We start from the raw sequence: 13,731 nt of genomic DNA on the forward strand, positions 1-13,731 counted from the left end.
AATGGTCAATAAAGACTGAGTTGGACATTTATGTGCTTTTGTCTGGCCTGGCCGTGTGGGGTGGTGGAATTTGGGAGCTGTGAGCCCCAGGTTCTTGGGTCTGACTTTTCATGGCTGCATTCCCAGTGCCTAGAACAGGGCCTGGCAAGTAGTGGAGCTCAGTAAACGGAAACTAAGGAGGACCTAGAGTCCATGGGCATGGCTTTCAGGGAGCAGGGACTTCACTGTGGTAGTAGATGGGGCCAGCATGGTTCTCTTGCCACTAGAGGTCCCCACAGCCCCATAGAAAAGCCTGAAGCTGTTTCTGCTGGTGGCAGGAACATTTAGGAAAATCTTCAGGTTCTCACCACCCCTGTCCCCTTCTCTCTGGCCTGACGTGAGCCTTCTCCTCCAAGGCCATCTGATTTTCTCACTATGCATCCCTGAAGGCGAACACAGGTCTCGGAAGGGCACGGTCTCCGGGGCAGTAGAGGAGGTGGCTTCTGGGACACGATCCAGCTGTGGGATTGGAGAAGATTCTGAGTAACAGTCTCTGGGGGTAGGAAGCCTCACAAGGGGAGGTGCTCTGACACCCACCTGGAGTTGGCCTCTGGCTCAGCCCACGGATGTTGGTTGTGGGGAGAGGGGTGGTTGGGGTAGCTGACTGATGTTTGAATGCCCAATTTGTCTCAAATATTTTCCTACATTTTTGGGAATGATCTTCACACTGATCCCGTGAAGAGAATGTTTTGTAGGAAAGGAGTCTGAAGTCAAAAGCAGTGAAGTGACTTGCCCAAGGTCATTCAAACCAGATAGGGCAGAGCTTGAATTTCAGTGTAGTTTGATTTGGTTTAATCACCTGGACGCATTCCTCTACACTCTTCTGCCTTCTCCATACTTGGGGGAGGGCAGTGGAGAGAGGATACGGTGAATGTGTGACTGGTGGAAATGCTCAGCTCCTATGCTAGTCTTTTCTCTTAAGAGCCACACTCCAAGAAAAATACCCCCCCCCCAAGGTTACTGTAGTCTTTTTGTTAGAATTCTTATCGGAACCCTAGTAAATGAGAGGTAAAGGGAAGCTGTTTGCATTGAAACGAGGGGAAAGGGAGGCCTGAGAGCAGCCCACTCAGCCTCTCCATTACTCTCGACTCCCTTCATCAATCCTGTAGCCCTCTGTGGGCACTGGAGCTTATGCTTCTCTTCATTTTTAAAAAGGTAAACCACTCAGCCTTTTGATATCTCGACAGCTCCTAATGAAGTAGAGCGCTTAATATGTTAAGCAGTTGTTTTCGACCAGAGTGTTTTGATCGTGGGCACCATCTTTCAGTAACCTCATACCCTGCAGAAAGGACTCGAGCCATCTTAGCCCAGCATGCCAGAGCCCCTTAATCCACAGGTGAAGATTCATTCTCAGACTGCCTCCTTTCAGGAAGAGCTGTAACATCCAGAAAGTCATATCAAATAAATGCTTAGAACAATTGGAGGATTTATCTTTGCAAAACCAGATAAAAATCAGGCTGAATCAAGGGACAGGAATGGAGGAAAAAACCCTGAGGGTCAACCCTGGATGACCCCAAGATAAAGATGCTTTCAGCAGAGAAGCAGCTGGGTGACAGTGGAGGGGATCACCCTTCCTCTATTGTGGTTCCTTTTTAGAGCCTCTAATGAAAACTTTAGACTCCCACCCTGAGAAAAGTTTATGTGTGCAAACATGTTTATGAACAAGCCATGGTTCACCGTCACCCTACCGAAACTTCCGTGGTCCTCAGTTGGACCACTCTCCTAAAAAAGATCGGACTAATCAGACCCTTCTTGGATGCTGGGATTTGCATCGGACAGGCAAAGGTTCTTGAACTTTCATGTGTGTTAGGCAATTTCCCCAGAGATTTGGATCCAGCAAGCACGTCTTGGTGAGACCTAGGCATCTGTGTTTTGAACACACCAATTCGGATGCAGGTGACTTGCAGACCCCACTAAAAAGAACCTTGCATTGCTTGGTTTTAGTTGGATGTGGAAGCTGCTTAAGCAGAACTGTCAGGGGGACAGAACAGTGGTCCTCTAGTGACAATATGTTCTTGATGATATGAGGCCCAAGTATGACTGTACAGGGGAGACCCTGTAGAGCAGCTGAGCACGTTTACAAGGCTACAGGTGGATGCCTAGTTCAGCTCCAGAGTGCTCTCAGGTGTGGCATCTGTGCTTGTCACAGGCTGGCCTGGGTGCCAAAGACCTTTTGGGTCTGTATGGTTCTGACTGCACCCCCTACAGTCAGGGGGCTGGAACAAATGACCTTCCTCCGGGTACTACTCTGAACCTCCAGCCCAACATCCCACTGCCCCATCCCTACTGACTTGGCTGGAGAGTTGGAGAAGTACTTTTTTTTTTCTCTCTTGCCAAAACGGTGCAGTACTAATATATTTTCTCTTTCGAAATGATCAAATCCTCTCCTACTCGTTTCCTTTCTCCTGTTCCCCTATCCCTTACTATTGAATTTGCAGAATCCCAGCACCTGTGTGCCAGGCATACGTTAGAGCATGGAACAGTGACAAGAAGACCTGACAGCAGTGAGAACACACAGTTATTGACACCATTTCAGATTTTCAGCAGTGAGGTCCTGGGGATCAGCCCGTGGTCTGGCCTGTGGAACGGTTGTTCCTGCCAAATGACTTAGTCGAGATGAGCACAAAAATTTGAGCGAATGAGAGACCTAATGTTCTGAAAAAGAAGTCAGGTGTGTATCTTGTACCACCAGACAACTTCAAAGTCAACTCTTTGTAAAGGGTCTTGTTAGTCCTCTGTGGATGGAGGTAGGGAACTACTCACTTGTTTCCTGCATTTCTCATAGTTATTTATTGAAGCCAGCGTGCTGGAGATCTGTCCTAAGCACCTACGCCATCTCATTTAATTCTTACAACCCCACAGGCTACATATTGTCTCTGTGTTACAGATGTGGACACAAGTTCACATGTTGAAGGTCATATAAAATGGCAGAACTGAGATTTAAATTCAGGAATTTGAATTCGTTCTAAGTTCCAAGGCTTGTTTTTTTCTTTTCTTTCTTTTTTTTTTTTTTTGGCTGCATTGGGTCTTCATTGCTGTGTGCAGGCTTTCTCTAGTTGCGGAGAGCAGGGGCTACTCTTCGTTGTGGTGCTCAGGCTTCTCATTGTGGTGGCTTCTCTTGTTGCAGAGCATGGGCTCTAGAGCACAGGCTCAGTAGTTGTGGCTCACGGGCTCTAGAGCAGAGGCTCAGTAGTTGTGGCGCATGGGCTTAGTTTCTCCGCGGCATGTGGGATCTTCCCAGACCAGGGCTCGAACCTGTGTCCCCTGCATTGGCAGGCGGATTCTTAACCACTGCACCACCAGGGAAGCCCCGAGGCTTGTTTTTTTAATTGGTGAAAAAAAATTGCTCAGGTCTTACTTCTGAACATTCCCTGAACAGAAGTAAAGCCTTCCCCTCCACAGCACGCACACACCCACCCCATACCCTGATTTCCCCGCCACCTTTCCCAAGACAGAGAGGAGACCAAGGGAGAAGAGGCTGTATTTCTCTCTGTACAGTTTTTAATTTTTTATTTTTTGATGTTGTTCAGATGAATGACACACTCAAGTTACAAAAATGGGGCCTTAAAAGAAGCACATTGTACAATGAACAAGCAGATTGGAGTTAAGAACACTGAAACGCTAACCCGCTACCACGAGAAGAGACAGGGAGGGGGTACAGGGTGGGAAGGGAGGGGCTACCAACACAGGGGTCAAACAGAACTGAAAGGGGGGCTAACTTGTTGAGAATGGAGGAGAGGCAGGTCTCCTCCAGGGCCTACTCAATTTCCAGATGCCACTTCTTGGTCTCCCTTACTCACCACTTGCCACCTCTTCCCATCCCCATTCCAACCTGGTCTTTCAAATGAGTAGGTGAGAGACACCCACCCCAAAAAGGGCCAAGCCAATCGGATCTTTACAAGGTGGGATCGTCACCTTGCCCTAGTGGAGCCTTGGATTTGGGAGGAGATGGTGGCAGCAGTGGGATAAGAAGCCAGAAAGGAGCTAGCAGAGAGGAACTGACCAAAGATCAGGCCCCTGCTTTTCTCCAAAGACTCCTTGCCCCTTCCCCACCCTACCATGATTCAAAGGACCTCTCTACAAGTTGTCGAGAGAGGACCCCAGTCACCCTGCAATTATATAAATAAATAAATACTGAGCCCCTGGGCTTGGGGGACAGGCTGGGGGAGGGGCAGCAGGGATAGAGGAAAGGGAAGAGGAGAGGAGGGTGAGGCAGAGGGGAGGGGTCACAGACATAGTAAATAGTTGTCTCCGTCCCAGCAACAATTCTCTCTGGATTTTTCTCTCCTTTTTGTGTTTGTTTAACAAGGAGTTAACATCTCAAGGACAAATACTTAAAAATATACATTATTTTTTCTTTTTTTTGTTCACCTTTCTCATCGTCATCTTGCTTTGGAGACTGCTGAGGTCAAAGTTCAAACCGCATGAAGGAACTGCGGCTTGGAGTTTTTGTGTATTTTTTTTAATTTTTATTTTTAAATTTTTTTCACTTTTTTTTCCAACATATAAAAAGGTAGCGGAGTTGTCTGTGGGTTTTTTTTTTTTTTAATGGTTAAATCTTTGGTTTGTTTCTTTTTTCTCTTGGAGGCCTTTATCTCTCGCACTTGCCTTTCCCACTCAGAGGCCAGTGGGGGCCCGCGTGTCTCAATCTTGCTCAGTCTGTCTCACTCTCTCTCTCACTCAGTTCCCCCTACCCTGGGCTAAAGGGAGAGAGAGGCACCCTGGGATTTGGGTAGGGGGGGAAATCTAGCCAGTTCAAGAGGTCCCCCACTACGTGGCTAGTCCCTTACCCCATCTTCCCAGGGTGCAGGGCTTGGAGACCCTCTCTTGGCCTTCCCCAGGGAGGAGATGTGCGGGAAACTCACAGCCTTACTACCCCTTCTGATCTTAGCCCCAATCCATACAGAGGCTTGGGTTCCTCATCTCCACTGACCCCTACTTACCCTCCCCCAGCCCTCCCTCCCACTTCCACCCCCACCCTCCCAGAAGAGAACAGAGAGAGGTGTTTTAGTTACTGGCTTTTTTTTTTTTTTTTGGCACAATTAAAAGGCCCACCATTAGGTAGACCCAGTCTCTGTCCCTCCCTCCAGTAGGAGGTCAGGGTTGGGGAGGAGAAATTCAGAGGGCTTCCACTTTCTCCAACCCATTCATCATCCTTTCTAGCCCAGGCCCCTGGCCCCCCACCTCAGACATCTCACCTAGCCCAGAACCCAGCCTGGGGTCTCCTTCCCCAACCCCACGTAAAGTTCCCCAGCCCCCCAACTCTCTCGCTCGCACACAGACACACGGACACAGGCTCTGTACAGACCACAAAATAAAAACGATGAGATAGTTTTGTTTCCCGGAGTCGAGACGGGGTGGGGGACTGGAGTGAAAGGGGCAGAGGGGGTTGGGGGGCATGAATTCCCCCATCACCTTCCCAACCCTGGCTCCCCCAGGCCCCCGGCCCCTTGCCCTGGCTGGCCCCCAGCCAACGATATTTGGTTTCCATTTTTTAACATTAAAGTTCTATGAGGTATTTGGTGCCTTATCTCGAGTCCTCGGGGGAGGGGGCCCAGAGGGGAGACCTGGGGCGCACTTGCCCCTCCCTCCCTCCCACCCCCTTCCCAATATTTGGTTTCACAGCTGTAGTTAAAGCTTGGGATTTGGTTATTTTTCCCCCTTCCAGGAATTTTCTTTTTTTCTTGTTTTTCTTTTCCCAGTTATGGGGGTCGGACGGGGAGGGTCCCCACCACCCCGGCTGCACAGGGGTCCCTCCACCAATGTCAGGGCATCAGCCCCATCCCTGCCCCCTGCTTCCTCCTCTCCCCTCTGCCCCGCTCCTCCCACACTGGGGTGGAGGAAGGTCCCAGGTGGCAGGACTTGATGGAGAGGAAGCAGGATGAAGTGGGTGGTGGTGAGTCCTGGATTTTCTTTCCTTTTTTTTTTTCTTTTTCTTTTTTCTTTTTTTTTCCTTTTTTTCTTTCTTTTTTTTTTTTTTTTTTTTCTTTTTTTCCTTTTTTTTGGTCTAGAATCATAGTTTTTGTTTGAGTCATCTCCACCATGCCTTCCATGCTGCCTGTCTTCTCAGAGGGGTTTTTGGTTGTAATTCCTTTCACTTGGCTCTGCTCAAATGTCCTTCCTATCTGTTCAGGAGCCCTTGGCCCCCTCTCCACCCTTGGGCTGGGGCCCAGGCCCTCTAGCCAGTCCCTTCTCTTCAGGAAATAAAAATGGACAAACTCAGAGGTAGGGTAAGGGCAGGGAGTCGGTTCAGCGGAGATGCTTACATTCTGGCGAGGATGGGTCGACGGCAGGCCAGGCCCCATCGGTGCCAGGGTGGGAGGGGCAGCCACTCCACCACTGCCCAGACAAGGCACCCCGAGACCCCTGAAACAGCTGAGCCTCTGCTGCCTCCATGTCCCAGCCCAACAGTTTCATTTCCCGAGTGGGAGAAAGGAGGCAAGAAAGAGAGAGAACGCTGAGGCCTCGGGGCCCGGGGTGGTGTCTGAGGCTCTGTCTGCCTCTCCTCGGAAGTGTCCGGCGGCACTGCCCATCTCCCGGGGCTCTCCCCTCCCTCTGCTCCTGCCCGGCGAGGGGCGGGGCCACTCTGATTTCAATGGCTCGCGTCCTTCACAGCAACACTTTGGTTTGAGGAGAGACACAGAAAGAAGGAGATTAAGAGAGGTGAAAGCGGAGGGAAGGAAGAGGGAGAGACAGACCAAGAGAAAGGAGGAGACAGAGGGAAGAGGACAGACTGCAGAGAACAGAAGAAGAACTCAAAGGAGGAATCAAACCACCCGAAAGTTTGTTAGTTTTCCTTCGTCCATTCTTTTTTGCTTTCTTATTCCTTTTTTTCCTGTTTTTTTTTTTAAAGCTTTTTCAGTTGATTGGGGGGGCGGGGAGCTCGGGGCTCTTCACCCCTGTCCCTGACACCCTCTCTCAGCCCTGCCCACCCGCTTCCATCCACCCTGGCTGAGGGACAGGCCCTGCCCCAGCCGCCCCCGTCCGGCTTTCCCGAAGACGACGTCCATGAGGTATTTGTGAAGAGAAAGAAGCATCTGTCCTTCCATCCGCCTCGGGGACCAAGGGCCTGGACCACTGGTGCAGGGGCTTGGCTCCCCCTCGCGGCTCCTTCGTATCCTTTGAAGAGTCCTCGTCTTCTTTCCCTTAAATATATATATATCTATAAATTCTTTTTTTTTCTAGTTTTAATTTATTGTTTGGTTTTTTGTTTTTGTTTTTTTTGGTTCAGAACTTTGTTGGCCTCCACAACAGCAGGAGGGCAACGTGGCTCCCAGCAGCGTCTCTCCTCTGTCCGTCGAGATGTGTCCAGGGCTGGGCAAACACAGGGTCCAGCCAAGACTTGAGGGAGGTCTTGTGGGAGTGGTGGCCACCACAGCGCCCTCTCGGATGGGGGCCACAGGTCACGGCACTGTCCCTGCCACACGGACCCTGATGGGGACGCCATCTCGAGGAACCCCACCACTGGGGTGCGTGCGTGTGTGCATGTGTGTGAGGGGAGAGGAAGAGGCATCTGCCAGTATCGGAGGGGCACAGGGTGGGAAGAGCGAGGTGAGTTCTCTTTTTGGTTTCTGGTCAATGTCAAAGAACGTGAAGGATCCCACGGATAGGCACTGGAATATGAATTTTTTTTTTTTTCAGGGAAACTGACAGACGAGGATGGAAAAAAAGACAACTTGAAAGCCCTCACCTCATCCTCTCTTGCCTGAAGCTTCCACCTTCCCTCGGACTAGGGATGGGGGGGAGATTCCAGAGCAGAGGAGGGTGACAGGGTTGAGGGGGGACATGTGAGAGCTAGAACTTGGCAAAACGGCCTAGCCCACCCTTCAAAGGGAAAAAGGGGGAGGTACAAGGGGTGAAAAGTCAGCCCAGGCCTTCCCCTGAACTCTCCCCTGGCTGGGGTAGGGAGGAGGTTAAAGCGAGACCCCCCTGCCCGGGCAGGGAGAGCTGGGGGCCGGGCGAGAGGGGGGACACGTGACAGGGACACATTCTGTTGAGCACAACGCTAAAAATTCTGTACATCCTTTGGATGAAGCTACTGAATATTTGGTGTAAAGTTGTTCAGGCCCTTTCTCTTTCACCTTCTGGAAAGGAATATTTGGCGGGTGGTTCTGAGCCCACCCCATCAGCCCCAGGCTGTGCCCTCCCTGCCTTGGCTGGCCCAGGACTGAGGGCTGCGGCTGGGAGGCTGGTACATTCTCTTTTTCCTTCTCTGCCCACGCCACACGCAGCGGGAGGCTTCGCCCCGCAGCCAGGGGCCCGCGTGTCCGCCCCGCCGAGGCTTCTCCGCCCCTGGCTGGGGTTCTTATTTGGTGTCGTAGCAGTGAGGGTGAGCACACTGAGGTCTGGCTCGAGACTGGTTTTTGGTTTGTTCGGTTTGGTGAGGGATTTTTTGTTTGTTTTTGGTTTTCTTTTTTTTTTTTTAATGTTTGTTTTTCACCTCTTGTTCCTTTGGGGCAGCTGGTTTCTTTGTGATTATTTTTGGTTTTCTTTTTTCTGTTGGTTGGTTTCTTTTCTTTCTTTCTTTTCTTTCTTTCTTTCTTTCTTTTTGGTTGGTTGTTTTTTTGTTTCTTGTTTTTTGGTCTTTCCTCCCTCGTCACTCCTGCTCCGAGGACCCTCTGCATCCCCACCAATGGCCTCCTCGCCCTCTTCCCAGGTGGGGGACGGAGGCGGGGGTCAGAGGAGGAGGAGGGGAGGCGTGGCGGGCCCTCACTCAGGCTTGGACCCTACCTCGGGCCCCCCTGGGCCTCCAGGGGTCTGTGCTGCCGCCTCACTGCAAGTGGAGGAGGACGACGAGGATGAGGACGAGGACGAGGAGAGGCCAGGAGACTTGCTGGAGATGGAGGCCGCCACGGCCGCCGCGGCTGCCGAGACCAGGCCCACACCAGGCGGGGCGCTGAGCAGGGGCAGCCCGGCGTGGTTCAAGAAGAGTGACGAGGTCACCAGGCCCGGACTCCCTGGGGCCGCGCCAGCCGCCCCCAGCACCAGGTTTCCGCTGCTGTCAAGGCTGGTAAGGGGCAGGGTTCCACCAGAGGCCAGGGCTGGCGGGGAGAGAGAGAGGCTGGGCTGGGGGCGCCTTCCGGCGTCCCACCCGCAGTGCCCCGTCTTCCCGTCTGACCCACGGACCCCCATCAGCACCCCTCACACCTTCCCCAAAGGTGAGATGGGTATGAAGAGGCGAGCGATGCAGTGTGCAGGGGCAGGATGGCATGGCTGGAGCAGGAATGGGATGGGGGCTCGAGGCCCTGGGGGACAGGGCTGGTGGCGAGGGGAGTGACATGCGGGAGCACGCACCTTGGATAGTGGCCAAAGGGTTGTTGCTCATGAGGGCTGGACTCAGCCCGGAGCTCAACCCCACCATTGTGCTTCTGCAAGAGGCAAAGCAGAGGCATTAGCGGGGGCAGAGACCCTCCCACAGAACTGGGGGCGCAGCTCCCCACCCTGGAAGCAGCAGCGGCCCTGCTTCTCCCCACAGCCTCCTACCTGCAGCTGCCCACTTACCCCGTGCTGGGGTTCAGGCCCGACAAGCCGATAGCCGAGTGGCTGCCTTGAGGGCTGGGATTTGTGCTGTTGGTGGTGGCCGGGGGTGGGGGAGTGACAGAGGGGATGGAATTGAGGGGGGGCGCGGCCCCGCCCCCGGCCCCACCCCCTCCAGCTGTCCGGCTGGGGTGGAGGGTCCCCACAGCTGAGGATAAGGTAGTAACTGCCAGAGAGAGACAAAGAGATGGAGACTTCAGCTTCCACTCGTCCTCCACTGAGGTCGACGCCTGCTGTCTTCCCTGCCCCGTCCCGCGGCATCTCCTCAGTCAGAACACACTTAGGCCTCCTGCCCTTATCTTCTCACAGCCATTTCTTTGTGCCTCTGCCACGGTGACAGTAATCGCAGTAAGAGCAGCTGCCTCCCACCGAGCCTGTGCCCTATGCCAGGAGCGTGCTCACACCCTGCTTATCCAGCCCGGAATCTCACCTCTGGGCCCCTCTGTACAAAGAACCAAGGGTTCCCAGAAGACAGAGCCCTATGGCTCCCTCTAGAGGCCAGGCACGGGCGTGTGGCCGCGCACACTGAGGCTGAGAGGGCTCTGAGCCCAGACTGAGACCAGACACCCAGGACAGCAATTCCCGGCCCTGGGACGTCCCAGCTGTGCCTTCAGGTGAGCACCTTCATCTCTCTGACCTTCAGTTCCCTCATCTGGAAAATGGGGCAGATAATGGAACCTATCTTATAAAATGGGTGTGAAGATTAAGTGGGTCAATATTCTTTATAAAGAGTTTAGACCAGTGCCAGGCACACCCTTATTACTTTATAAACTTCCACTTATTATTTCTTAACCTGGGGAGGGGAAATATGGCGTCTGTTTTTATATTATTCTTACATATGGTGTTATACATGCCCTACCCCAGGAAGGGGCAAAGGAGGGCTTTGGGTACAAAAGTGTGTGTGAGTGTGTGTGTTTGTACACACACACACACACACACACACGTACACACTCTTCTGTGTATATATTCATGGATATAGCTTCTGTATGTATGTTATATTCACAATAATTTTATAACTGAGGCTCAGAGAAGTAAGGTCACTTCTGGAGTTCACACAGTTCATAAATGCCAGAAAGAGAACCCAAATACATCACCTTTATCAACCCCGTGCTTTTCTCACATGAAATCGTGGAGCAGATGAAGCCTGAGCTGCTCTGGCAGGGGGGGGTGAGGCTGCCCTCTCCCCTTCCCTGCCCCGCCTCCCGACCTCCAGGCTCAGCCTTGAGGCCTAGGGGTGCCCTGAACCGCTTGAGAACCTTGCGCTCGGGCCCGCGCTGTGTTCTCCCAATCCCCCTCACCATCCTCTGCCCTCCCTGACCTGTTGTGCTCAGACTGCTGGAAGCTTGGGACAAAGGCAGGGTCCCGGCGCCCCCTTGGGGCGTGACCTGGGGAGAGAAAGAAGGCACGGTTAGGCCACTGTCTTCCAGCAGCTCCCATGGTGCTCGCTGTGGTTACAACCCCCACACCTCTGCCTCCAAGACGGAGAAAGGGGGCTCTGGCTGCAAGGCTGTTTGTATCACGCCAAGCGCTTTCCATCAGCTTTCGTCACGTTTACCCTAGGTGATCCCGGGGCACAGACAGGAGGCAGTCGTTCCCTGCCTCTCCTCTGACACTGTCCAGTTGCAGGTCTGAAGTGTGTGTGTGTGTATATGTGAGAGCGCGCAAGCACACGTGCTCGTGAGGCTAGGGGGTGGGGTGGGTTATGAGGATAAGGTGTGTCTCTGCATCACAGTGTTGATACGTTATACTGCTTGATTTTCTGGGACCACCCACCAGCCTCCTTCTTAGCCTCCCTGCCTCCAGTCTCATCCTCCATCAACCCCAGAAGCCTCACTCTAAGAGTGACCCAGTCCCTCCCGGGCTCAAAACTCATCCTTAGCGCCTCACTGCCTACGGTTCAAGTTCAAGCCCCTTCAGCATTTGACTTGGTGTCTGGCCCCTGCCCATCCCCCACCCTACCCCCATACTCATTCATAAATAATCATTCCAGCTCTAAACCGCACTGGAGTTCCTCAAATTGGGCTCGGCACTCTGGCTTCTAGGTCTTCATGCACGTAGATCCCTTTGCCTGTCCTTCACGTGACTGACTCTTGTCCTTATGACTCAGCTTAGATGATCCCTCCCTTTACGTCATTGGGGAAGGGGGCTCCTCTGGGCCCCTTGCTGCTCTCTGTAGTGTCACAACCCTTTCCACACTAGATGGAATAAAGGGATGTCCCAGTGTGTCTGATCTCGAGGAGGCTGTGGACCTGAGTGCACACCCAGGGGTATAATGATCTCCCTGCCAGCATCTGTGTGGTCGTGAACCTGTGTGAGGGGGGATGCCTGTATCCTTTACCTAGTATCCATCCCCGTGTGGCTACGTCCTGTGATAACTCTGTGTTTGGCTACGTCAGTGTGTGTCGGTGGGTGCTTGTATCCCCCATGTAAGACCACAGTTCCCTGGAAACGGTGTTTCTCTGTGTGACTGTGCCCCACCGCTGTGACAGCCTGTTCCCAAGGGTGACTCTCCCTGCCTCTGTTCTAGGAACTGTGGCCAACCGGGTAGGTTGTGCTTCACACGAGGCGCCTGCCAGGAGGCGAGGGTGTGCCAGAGCTTTGTGGCCCCACCCCTCGAGGGGCTCTTGGTACCAGATGGGGGCTGTAGCTGGCTGGCTTGCCCGGGCTGGGCAGCATGGGGGCCGCGCTGCAGGGGTTGATGCGTTTTTCCTTCTGGCGCCGGTTGCAGAACCAGACGCGGATCACCTCCTTCTCCATGTGCAGCTGCTCTGCGATCAGCAGGATCTCCTCTGAGGTAGGCTTCTGGTTCTGCGGGCAGAGGGCTCGTTAGCCCGGGGCCCCTCCTCCCGCCAGCCCTCAGGACCGCCCGGGAGGGTGGGGCCTCACCGCTAGAAAACTCTTCTCTAAGGCGAAGCGGACGTTTGTCTCGATGCTGGTCCTCTTCTTGCGTCTCCGGCCGGGGAGCCCGTCGAAACCCAGGCTGGGACTGCTCAGCTGGTTGGGACTGGGCAGGCTTGAGTCCACAGACATAGTCTCTGTGTCCAGGAGGAGACGGGGTCATGAGAGGGCGCTTCCCCCGGCCCGCCGCCCGCAGCCCGCCCGGGAGCCCCCAGCCCAAGTCTCACCTGCGTCGTTGAGCCACTTCTCCAGGAGAGGCTTGAGTTTGCACATGTTCTTGAAGCTCAGGTTGAGGGCCTCGAAGCGGGAGATGGTCGTCTGGCTGAAGTCGTTGCCGTAGAGCTTGCCCATGGCCAGACCCACGTCACCCTGGACCAGTGGGGCAGGGATGGGGCTGCGTTCAGAGCCGGGCAAAGGGCTCAGCCCCGCCCACCATCTGGCCACACCACACCCCGCCCACCAGGTGACTATGCCCCCCTTCACCCCGCCCACTAGGCAGCTACGCTCCCTCCCCCTGCCCACCTGCCGGTCACGCCCCTCACCCCGCCTACCATATGGCTACGCTCTCTACCCCGCCCACTAGATGACTAGGGCCCAACACCCCGGCCACCAGCTGGTCACACCGCCCTGTCACCCCACGCCCACCGCCTGTCCTGCCGGGTGGCCCCAGACCTGCGTGAAGCCCAGCTTGATGCGGCGTTGCTTGAAGGTGCGAGCAAACTGCTCCAGCTCCTCCAGGTCACTGGGCTCCTCGGGATGGGATGGTGGCTCCAAGCATTTGGGGGGCTGCGGGTGCGAGAGGTGCGGGTCGGGCAGCGTGGGGCGGGTCACGGCCTGGTGGGGTGGGCAGGTGGGTGGGATGCAGGACCGAGGACCAGGACGGGGCTCAGCATTGGCTGCGCAGTCCCCCCTCCCTCCCGCCCTGCCGTCCAGCCTCTTCCTGCAGACTCCCCTCCACCCACCCCCAGGTGGCCCCTCCACACTCATTGCCAATCAAGGTGACATTCTGCTGCCCCACAAGGGCCCGCTCACTGCCTGAAACTCTCTGCACATTCCTCCCAGTCTGCAGGCTTCATAAGGAGCAGCCATCTCCTTTCACCAAAGGCTCTTTCCCTGAAGCTGGGGGAGGGGCTGGTGGTTTTAGCCTCCTCTCAGGCAGGGAATCAAGGATCAGCTCTGCTACCGAATTGCTGGGTAACTCAGGCAAGTTTCTTAATCTCCCTGGGCCTCAGTTTCCCCCTCTGCAGAATGGGAACA

The 13,731-nt window shown here is 54.2% G+C and overlaps 1 protein-coding gene across 14 annotated transcripts in view; it reads right to left on the reverse strand.

Moving 5' to 3' along the window:
• Window positions 1-7,512: 7,512 nt before the first annotated feature.
• Window positions 7,513-13,731, reverse strand: part of POU2F2 (POU class 2 homeobox 2) — a gene marked incomplete at both ends in the record, with an annotated part of 30,838 nt that continues 24,619 nt past the window's right edge. For 4 of the 14 annotated variants that reach the window (XM_082676914.1, XM_082676913.1, XM_082676910.1 and 1 more), the window contains 8 exons: window positions 7,513-9,080; window positions 9,334-9,407; window positions 9,541-9,742; window positions 10,895-10,961; window positions 12,208-12,384; window positions 12,463-12,611; window positions 12,702-12,843; window positions 13,147-13,260. In XM_082676914.1, the coding sequence (XP_082533040.1) occupies window positions 8,749-9,080; window positions 9,334-9,407; window positions 9,541-9,742; window positions 10,895-10,961; window positions 12,208-12,384; window positions 12,463-12,611; window positions 12,702-12,843; window positions 13,147-13,260 (1,257 nt within the window). Of the gene's footprint in view, window positions 9,081-9,333; window positions 9,408-9,540; window positions 9,743-10,894; window positions 10,962-12,207; window positions 12,385-12,462; window positions 12,612-12,701; window positions 12,844-13,146; window positions 13,309-13,731 lie in introns of those variants that run through there. The other 10 variants (XM_082676907.1, XM_082676906.1, XM_082676916.1 and 7 more) reach the window with 4 other exon arrangements.

This window comes from Grampus griseus (assembly GCF_964374135.1).
Source record: "Grampus griseus genome assembly, chromosome: 19".
NCBI classification, from domain to species: Eukaryota; Metazoa; Chordata; class Mammalia; order Artiodactyla; family Delphinidae; genus Grampus; species Grampus griseus.